Source organism: Megascapheus bottae, chromosome 14 (assembly GCF_031878675.1).
Source record: "Megascapheus bottae isolate mThoBot1 chromosome 14, mThoBot2.hap1, whole genome shotgun sequence".
Classification (NCBI taxonomy): Eukaryota; Metazoa; Chordata; class Mammalia; order Rodentia; family Geomyidae; genus Megascapheus; species Megascapheus bottae.
In genome coordinates this window covers 52,461,957-52,472,110 of record NC_143522.1, presented here as the reverse complement: position 1 = coordinate 52,472,110, position 10,154 = coordinate 52,461,957, and the positions used below count along the sequence as shown (strand labels likewise).

At 48.2% G+C, this 10,154-nt stretch overlaps 1 protein-coding gene across 1 annotated transcript in view; it reads left to right on the top strand.

Moving 5' to 3' along the window:
• Nucleotides 1–1,795: 1,795 nt before the first annotated feature.
• The window catches only part of C14H14orf93 (chromosome 14 C14orf93 homolog), an 18,782-nt gene continuing 10,423 nt past the window's right edge, over nt 1,796–10,154 (top strand). Inside the window, exons 1-2 of the mRNA XM_090345234.1 lie at nt 1,796–2,775; nt 5,996–6,316. Coding sequence (XP_090201360.1) covers nt 2,158–2,775; nt 5,996–6,316 — 939 coding nt within the window. The 5' untranslated portion in view covers nt 1,796–2,157. The remainder of the gene's footprint in view (nt 2,776–5,995; nt 6,317–10,154) is intronic.

Genomic DNA, 10,154 nt, shown 5'->3' with positions numbered 1-10,154 from the left:
TGTTTTTGTACCTGGGAGGCATTGATATTGCCTATTTCTAAAATAGGATTGCTGATTAAAAAAAAAAAACAAAAAAAACCCAAACCTCAATATATATAAAATTCTCCTGACCTCTTCTTTTCTTTTTAATTGTGATGTTATAATTGACTGAGTAAGATAGAAATTTATCTTTCAGGGAGTTGTAAACACATTTAGGGTTTTGTCACAGCTTCAAGCAGAATTCTTTTTTTCTATAATCAAGTATCATTTCAAAAATGACAATATTTATTAAGTGTCTTTGAGTGTGTTCAGTGGTATAAATCAAACTTTCACTATCATTGTCTCTTTTTCTCTTGGAGTAATTTAGTTGCTTAACTATAGTAATTGAAAAAGAAGCAATTATGTGTGTGTGTGCTAGGATTACATCTATCAGGACACTAGAGAGGCTTGAAGTTAGGGCCTGGGTACTGTCCCTTGTGTGTGTGTGTGTGTGTGTGTGTGTGTGTGTGTGTGTGTGTGTGTGTGTGTCTGTGTGTCTGTGTCTGTGTGTCCTGGTGTCAGTCCTGGGGCTTGAAGAAAGGGCTTGTGCAAGTTCTCTTAAGTTTTTTTGCCTGAAGCTAATCCTCTTTCACTTGAGCCACTTCTCCACATCTGCTTTTTTTGGTGGTTAGTTGGAGATAAACATCTCACAGGCTTTCAGTCATCCAGGCTGGCTTCAGGCCACAATCCTCAGAGCTCAGCCTCTGGAGTAGCTAGGATTACAGGTGTGAGCCACCAGCACCCAGACCCACTTAGTGTTTTGTCACTCAAAGTTGGTGCTTTACCAGTTGGTGCACACTTTACTTATAGATGTTTACTGGTTAATGGGGATAAGATTTTCATAGATTTTCCTGTCTGGCTGACTTTGAACCTGATCTTCAGATCTGGCCTTTTGAGTAGTTAGGACTACAGGCATGAGCCACTGGTGCCCAGCTTAGCACAGATCCTTTGATGCCTTCTTTCACAGGGACTGCTCATATGGGCAGAGTATCAGTCAGTACAGACATTCCCGTTGAACTTCAGCTCTTTTCTTTTTACGGTCTTGGGGCTTGAACTCGGGGTCTGGGCTCTATCCCCAAGCCTCTCTGTGCTCAAGGTTAGTGCTCTACCACTTGTGACACAATGCTGCTTCTGGCTTTTTCTGTTTATGTGGTACTAAGAATTGAACCAGGGCCATGCATGCTAGGCAAGCACTCTACCACTAGGCCATATTCCCGGCCCCTAGCTCTTAAAGGAGCCAGAGAAGTGGAAATCAGGTGTGTCCTGAAATGATTTCCATGGGCTATGGGCCTGTGGCTTCCTGAGAACTGGAGATCCATGTCTGCATTTAGAGACCACGCTGCCTCACCCAGCCCAATTCCATGACCCGGCCTTTCCTTTCCCTATCCCCACCCCCAGAGAGCACTCAGGATGTACTAAAGAGAAAGCCCCAGTTATCCATGTAGTTCTGATTGAGGAGTCTTACCTGAATGCATCTATGAAAATTATAGAGACTGCAGAATAATGATTCTTGATGTCACCAAAACTTAGTATCGGTTAGAAAATATATTCAACTGAAAATAGCACTGGATTCTAAAGTCTTCCACTGACCTTGAAAAGGCCACCTAACCTCTCTGCATGACTGCTTTCTGGAGGGGGCGGGGACAGATTATGTGTTGCTCAGTGCCCTGGTGTAAATGAGACCACCCAGGTGAAATGTTTTGAACTCCTTAGAGGATGATGTCAAAGCTACAAAATGTGATGGTGGTCTTACAGTAAAGATTGGAGGGGGGGCAGAGACAGACCTTCATTTTCTTCCTTAATCTAATCTTAGCCCAGGCTGGTGGACCTTTTGGGTCCCCTGTGGTCTTTAGGTTGTAGTAGTGAGGGTGCAGAAAGATCGTCTTCTACCCTGTGCATCGACCCCGGCAGGCCTCTGGGTACTCTGCTCTTTCAGGCTGAGGAGGGGCCAGCATGGACTGTGTTCTCCACTGGCTCTCCCAGTCCGCAGAGCCCCCGGCCCTGAGCCCCAGCTCCCCTGCCCACCTTGGGTGAGGAAGCCTAGGGAAGTCGGGGCCAGTGATTCCAGCCTGGTGAAGTCCACTGACCCGAGCACCTGTCTTGGGAGCATCCTGCAGTGACAGTTGGTGTCCCTCAGCCATGTCCTTCAGTGCCACCATTCTCTTCTCCCCTCCGGGTGGCAGTGAGGCCAGATGCTGCTGCTGCGCTTGTAAGAGCGAGGCTGGCGGGGGCGGCAGCGGCTCCCAGGCGGGGACCCCCCACGCCAGCACCCCGATCACGGTGACCGGACACGGCCTGGCGGTCCAGAGCAGCGAGCAGCTCCTGCACATCATCTACCAGCGCGTGGACAAGGCCGTGGGGCTGGCCGAGGCCGCGCTGGGCCTTGCCCGAGCCAACCACGAGTTGTTGAAACGGCTGCAGGAGGACGTGGGAGCGCTCCGGCCCGGCGGCAAGGCGGGCGCCGAGGACGCGGACGCGGACGCGGACGGCGGCGAGAGCCGCGCCCCCAGCCCCCAGCCCGAGGAGCCGGGGCCCGTCAAGGAGAGCCCCGGGGAGGTCTGCAAGATTCTGTCCGCCGCCGAGGAGGAGTGTGACAGCGTGGGCAGCGGGGTGCAGGTGGTGATCGAGGAGCTGCGACAGCTTGGGGCAGCCTCGACCCCCGGGCCCGGGCCCCTGGGCTTCCCAGCCGCCCAGAGAGACGGGCGGCTCCCCGCGTGCGCGCTAGCCGCGGGGGAGGGGGCCCCGCTGCTCAATCCTGTGAGTACCCCGCCAGCCCCTGCCCGTCCTCCTTCCTCTTGGCCCGGCTCTGCTACTGTCTTTTCCAGCGTTAACGCTCCTGCTTCGCCCAGGGCTGCAGTCCCAGCTACTCCCGGAGGCTGAGATCTGAGGATGGCAGTTTAAGTCCAGCTAAGGCAGCAGAGCCTGTGAGGTTCACCTCCAGGGAACCAGCCAGAAGCTAGACGTGGAGCTGTGGTAAAGTGCCAGGCCTTGAGTGAAAACGCCAAGCAAGAGCCCGAGACCAGGGCCGGGAGTTTGGCCTAGCATGCACCAAGACCCGGGTTCGATTCCTCGGGACCACATACATAGAACAAGCCGAAAGTGGTGCTGAGGCTCAAGTGGTAGAGTTCTAGCCTTGAGAAAGTCCAGGGACGGTGCTCAAGCCCCGAGTTGAAGCTCCAGGACTGGCAAAAAAAAAAAAAAAAAACCTAAATAAAAAAAGACTCTGGGCTGGGAATGTGGCCTAGTGGTAGAGTGCTTGCCTGGCATGCATGAAACCCTGGGTTCCATTCCTCAGTACCACATAAATAGATCAAGCTGGAAGTAAAGCTGTGGCTCAAGCAGTAGAGTGTTAGCCTTGAGCACATGGAGGCTCAGGGACAGAGTCTAGGCCCTGAGGTCAAGCCCCAAGACTGGCAGGAAAAAAAAGTTTCTTTTTGTTGGGATTGGGGATAAAACAGGTCCCCGGGTTCAGTCTGCTTTCAGGGAGAGTCTGCTCTGCTGCTGGCTTTGCATCATCAGCCTCTGGTAGGAGGCTGTTTTTTGTTGTTGTTTTTTGTTTTAAAGTGCATGAGGTTATGGGGTACCCTTCCTTCCCTCTCAGTAGCTCCGCATGGCAGCTTCTCCTCCACAGCTGTCTTGGCTGCTCCCCGGGCTCTGCCTCTCCTGGTGAGAATGCCTGCCGTGCACAGACGGTTCATTCATATTTTATCATGGGCCTCTGCTTGCCAAGAGGTGTTCAGTATGGAGAGATGGGAATGCGGAGAGAAAGGAGCAGAGGTTGGGGTGGGGGGAAGAGGAGAGTTTACACGGGGCAGGGGGACTATGAGATAAGGGGCAGGAAGGAGAGGAAAGGAAATACAATTGGAGGAAGGAAAGCAAAGCAGAAGATGATAGCATCTCCTGAGCAGAAAAAGACTTAGATTCGGGTTATTTCAGTTCTTTTACTGCTCAGGCAAATCCTGGCTGAGTAGAGCAAGAACTGCAGAATGTCACACATGAAGTATGAAAAAGAGATGGAGCAACTAGAGAGCTCATAGAGAAGGGAAAATAACAGATGTGTCGCCACTTGAGAGCGGGCAGGAGGTCTGTCGAGTCTCCCCCACTCCTCCGTCTGTCCTCTCTTCCTCCTCTTCCCCCCAACCCCTCAACACCCAGTAAAGAGTAAAGATCAGAACACACAGGGTAGATGGGAGGGGACAAACTCTCAGCCCATCTGCTGGATCTCAGGAGCAAAGGAAAAATTCTTCTTTCCCCATGCATGCTACTTTACCCACAACTGGCTGGTCATTGCTTTTTCCAAAACACAGCTGAGCTGCATAATAATCACTGCAGCAACCTGCCCACCGGTCTGTGTCTGGTCAGGACTCTCTGGTTTGGGCCTGAAGGAAGAGGAAGCGGAAGGCCAGAGGCAGGAGAGTACCAGGCCAGGCAATGCCTGAGCTTTGGGTTCTTTCAGTGGGGGGAGGGAGTGGGGGAGGGGCGGCAAGGAGAGGCTTCCAACCCGACAAGATGGAATTTGATTTCACAGTGCAGAATGCTGCTCACAGGTCTATAAATCTCAGCCTCCTCCCCCGCATTGTTCTGGGTGTGTGTGGTCCCCCCCCTTCACTGTTTTGTTTTCTTGGCTGCAGAAATCCCCCCTCCTTCCTCCCTCTGCTTTTCTCCATCCTTCCTTTCCTTGCCCTAAGTGTCCTTGAGTGAGGCACTGCATGTCAGGCAGGCCCACAATAGCTAGGCCAGGATCAAGGTGAAGCCACAGACGGCCCCCTGAAGGAATGAAGGCAGAGGGAAGCTGGTCAGAGCTATCCTCTCTAGGGTTTGGCTCTGTATCTCCCTACTTTGTTCTCATTTTTCTCTTATTTTCCCCTCATTATTTCCTTCCTTCCTTCCCATCCTTCCTTTCTTCTTCCTCCCTCCCTTCCTTACATACCTCCGCTCTCTTTTTCCCAGTCCTGGGGCTTGAACTTAGGGCCTGGGCACTGTCCTTGAGCACTTTTATTCAAGGCTAGGACTCTGCCTGCCACTTGAGCCACAGTACCACTTCTGGCTTTTTCTGTGCATGAGGTACTGAGGAATTGAACCCAGGGCTTCAAGCATGCTAGGCAAGCACTCTACCACTCAGCCACACTCCTGCCTATCATTTTTACTGAGGGCCATGGACTGCAGACAGGTACTCCACCCCTGAGCTACACCCCTTCCTTACTGTTACTATTTATTTATTTTTTATTTTTTGGCCAGTTCTGGGACTTGAACTCAGGTCCTGAGCTCTGTCCTTGGGCTTTCTCCTTGGGCTAGATTTCTACCACTTGAGCCACAGCACCATTTCCGGCTTTTTGCTATGTATGTGGTACTGAGGAATCGAACCTGGGTCTTTATGCATGCTAGGCAAGCACTCTTAGCACTAGGCCAAACTCCCAGCTGTATTTCTTATACTTAGAGCAAACCAAAAATATACCTTGTAGCTGGGAGCCAGTGGCACACATCTGTAATCCTAGCTAAACAGGAGGCTGAGATCTGATGATCACAGTTCAAAGCCTGCCCGGGTACCAAAGTCCATGAGATTCTTACCTCCAATTAATCACCAGAAAACTGGAAGTGGTGCTATGGCTCAAAGGGGTAGAGCTTGAGCTAAAGAGCTCAGGGACAGCACCCAGGCCCAGAGTTCAAGTCCCGTGACTGAGGGATATATATACACACACACATATATATATATATATATATATATATATATATATATATATATATATATATGCCTTGTTTGTGTAGATAGCCCTGTGGCAACAACTCAACTCTGCTAGTCATGTGCACACAAGAAATAGTTGGCCCATACTTCTGTAGGAGACTCAGAGTAACAAGTTACTGACCATTGAAGACTGCTGCATTTCCTCCTTTTCTCTATGCTGCTCTTTATTCTTGGCCTTGGGATAATAGTTGAATAGATTTGCCTGGCTAATAGACTTCTTTTTTATATTCTTAGCTGGTAGATGAATATGCGGCCTCTGAGGGTGCGATACAACGAGTACTGGTCCCTGCCTATGCGAAGCAGCTCTCACCAGCCACACAACTGGCTATCCAGCGGGCATCCTCAGAGACAGGGCCAGAAAATGGGACCAAGCTTCCACCACCTCGCCCAGAGGACATGCTCAGTGCCGCCGTGGCATTGGACAGTTCCTTGGAAGAGCCAGGCCCTGGGAGCACCGGGGAGCTGAGACACTCGCTAGGGTTTACTACTTCTCCATGCAGGATCAGAGGCAGCGGCCAGAAGAACTCCAGGCGCAAGCGGGATCTGGTACTTTCCGTAAGTGAGCTCCAGTTCAATCTTTTTTTTTTTTTTCTTTTCTGTCTAGAAAGATAAGAGTGAAGGCAGAGAGCTGATTTTAAGCCTACAATATAGGGCTACATTGTTTTGTAAGCAGTACCTCTGTATCAGATCAGCTTTTAGGTTTTTCTAGGTAGAATAGTTCTCTCTCTCTCTCTCTCTCTCTCTCTCTCTCTCTCTCTCTCTCTCTCTCTCTCTTCTCTCTCTCTCTCTCTTCCTCCTTCCCTCCCTCCCTCTCCTTCCCTCCTTTCTCCCACCCTTCCTCCACTCTCTCTCTAACTGAAGGCCTGGGGCTTGAACTCAGCACTTGGGCACACTGTCCCTTAGCTTAATCGCTCAAGACTGGCACACTACCACGTAAACTACAGCTCCACTTACGGCTTTGTGGTGGTTAATTGGAGATAAGTCTTTCCGATTTGTCTGCCTAGGCTAGCTTCAAACCATAATCCTCAGATCTCAAGTCTCCTGAGTATTAGGGTTACAGGCATAAGCCATCAGCACCTGGCCAATTATCGTCTCCTTAAAGAGAAGAATAACATTACATCTCCCACATTTCCATAACCCAAATAGAGGTTTGTAGAATCCAGTCATTGCAAGAGCTCTTGGCAGCCAGGAAGAGACAACTTGAACTTGAGCTTCCAAAATCTTACAGTTGTGGGAGCCCTAGAACACCCTCCCAGTCTGACAGCCCATCCTGCCTTAGAGATCTTGTAGGGTAGGGCCAGGAGCGTGGCCTAGTGGTAGCATGCTCATCTAGCATACACAAAGCCCTGGGTTTGATTCCCTGGAACCGCATACACAGAAAAAGCCGGATTTGGCACTGTGGCTCAAGTGGCAGAGTGCTTGCCTTGAGCAAAAAGTGTCCAAGCAAGGACAATGTCCAGGCCCTGAGTTCAAGCCCGGGGGGGGGGGGCGGGGAGAGAGAGAGAGAGAGAGAGAGAGAGAGAGAGAGAGAGAGAGAGAGAGAGAGAGAGAGAGAGAGAGAGAGAGAGACCAAGATCTTGTAGTTCCAACCTGGAGTAATTCTGCCCCAGAGAACACTGCAAACCCTGCTTGAATCTTTTTCTGCTTGCTACCATTCACTGATGAGTAGGTGGGTGGAGGGTGGGGAGAATGGTAGTGATAGCTGGTGTGTGGAACCTGGTATGCTATTGAGCATCCTCCAGTGAACATTCTACAGTTCATAGGTCAATCTTGTAGAGGTTAAGAGCTTGGGGTGTGACTCAAGTACTACAGTGTTTGCCTATATCCAGTAGTACAAAAGCAAATCATATGCAAAAGGAGAGAAGCTTTCTTTTTTTTTTTTTTTTTTTTTTTTGCCAGCCCTGGGCTTGAGCTCAGGGCCTGAGCACTGTCCTTGGACTTTCTCAAGGCTAGAGCTCTACCACTTGAGCCTCAGCACCACTTCCGACTTTTTTCTATGTATGTGGTACCGAGGAATCAAACCCGGGTCTTCATGCATGCTAGGCAAGCACTTTAACCACTAGGCCAAACTCCCGGCCCCGAGAGAAGCTTTCTTCTGGAGTGGTCAGTCTTTTAGGTCAATTTCTATTTCCAAAAGCTTTCCTTTTTTTAAAAAAAAATAGTATTTTATTTATTTTTATATTTTTAATTTTGAAATAGTTTTACAAGGGTGTTATAATTTATATGTGTCCATTTGTGTGTCCAGTGTATCTTTTTTTATTAAAGAATTTATTAACATTGATTTTTATATCATATTTCAATCAGTGTATCTTTTTAAATTATATTTTTATTATCTTTAAGTAGCTGTACAAAGGATTCAGTGATTTTATTTTATTTTATTTTGCCAGTCCTAGGCTTGAACTCAGGGCCTGGGCACTGTCCTGGGGCTTCTTTTGCTCAAGGCTAGCCCTCCACCACTTGAACCATAGCACCACATCCTGCCTTTTCTGTTTATGTGGTTCTGAGGGACAGAACCCAGGGCTTCATGCATGCTAGGTAAGCACTCCACCACTAAGCCAAGAATGCATCTTGATCAACGTCACCCCAAATGTTTTTTTTCTATTAATCATATAATGTGCCTATTGACAAATACATTTCTTTTCTGTGCATATTGGCCATTGGGAAGTAACTTTTCCCTATGGCCTCCCTGTAGCTGGGATGGCAGATATGAACCACCATGTCCTAGCTTATTGATTCAGATAGAGTCTCATTTTTTTGTTTGGGCTGCTCACAAACCATGATAATCCCAGCCTCCTCTGTCTCCAAATTAACTAGGATTTTAGGCACGAGCCATTACATCCTGCCCTAATAGCCGGTAACTACGCAGTCCTGGTTGAGAATGGAAGCCATAAGTCCTGTGCAACCTACATCCTCTCTGATTATCTGGTCCATTTCTTCCTGCGACAAGCTTAGTAAAACTTAAGAATAGCCAATTACCATTTAGACCTTTTTTATTTATATTCTTTCCAGTGTCCTTTTCATTTTTCATAGAGATCCTATTAGTTTGTTTGTTGAAATAGGATCTTGCTATGTAGCCCACACTGGCCAGAACTCTCTGTCCTCCTGACTCAGCCTCCTAAGTGCTTGAGCTACAGGTTTTTGCAACTAACCAGCTCCAGTTCAGAGATCCTATTCTTTTTTTTTCCATTCCTGGGCACTGTCCCTGAGCTTCTTTTGCTCAAGCCTAGCATCTAGCACTTGAGTGACAGTGCCACTTCCAGCTTTTTCTGTGTATGTGGTACTAAGGAATCCAACCCAGGGCTTCATGCATGTTAGGCAAACACTCTGCTACTAAGGGCACACTCCCAACCCAAGAGATCCTATTGTTATTGAACCTTTTATTTGATTTGTTTTTTTGTGGTAGTTTTGGGATGTTCTGGGGATTTTTGGTAGGGTTTGAACTCAGGGGGCCTCCTGTTTACTTAATTTGCTTGCTTGGCTGCTGCTCTACCTTTTGAGCCCCACCTCTAACACTGCTTTTCTCAGCTATTTCATATTTTAGAGATAGAGGCTCACAAAGTCAGCTCAGGTTGCCTCCAAACCACCAGCCTGAGAAGCTAGGGTTACAGTTGTAAGCCACTGACACCAAGCTCATTTGATTTATTTCATTATTATTATTATTATTATTATTATTATTATTATTTTGCCAGTCCTGGGGCTTGAACTCAGGGCCTAGGTACTGTCCTTAGACACATTTTGCTCAAGGCTAGCGCTCTGCCACCTGAACCACAGCACCACATCTGGCTTTTTCTGTGTATGTGGTAACCAAGGAATCAAACCCAGGGCTTTGTGCTTGCTAGGCAAGCATTCTACCACTGGGCCATACTCCCAGCCCAAAATGACAGTTTTTTGTTTTTTGTTTTTTTTTCCAGTCCTGGGGCTTGAACTCAGGGCCTGAGCACTGTCCTTGGGCTTTCCTCAAAGGTACAGCTCTACTACTTGAGCCACAGCACCACTTCTGGCTTTTTCTAGGTACGTGGCACTGAGGAATCAAACCTGGGTCTTCAAACCTGGGTCTTCGTGCATGTTGGGCAGGCACTCTAACACCAGCCCCTCATTTGTTTTATTTTGACATTGGCAATTCTTGTTTCTTCAGGAAGGCACTATTCATAATCAGTAGGGACTTGTTTCTAGTCTTCATTGTGAGTTTTGGTTATGTTTGGGGACATCACACTTTAATAGAACAGGGATGAATTTAGCTTCTGTCATGGATTTGTTGTCCGTGAGAGCTGCTTCTAATGCTAGTAATGTACCTCAAGGGATGTCCTAAAGCCTTAGTGTTTGAATTGCAAATAAATGTGTAATCATTATAATTCATATAAAATCAACTTTTTCTGAGTTGGGTGCCAAGGGC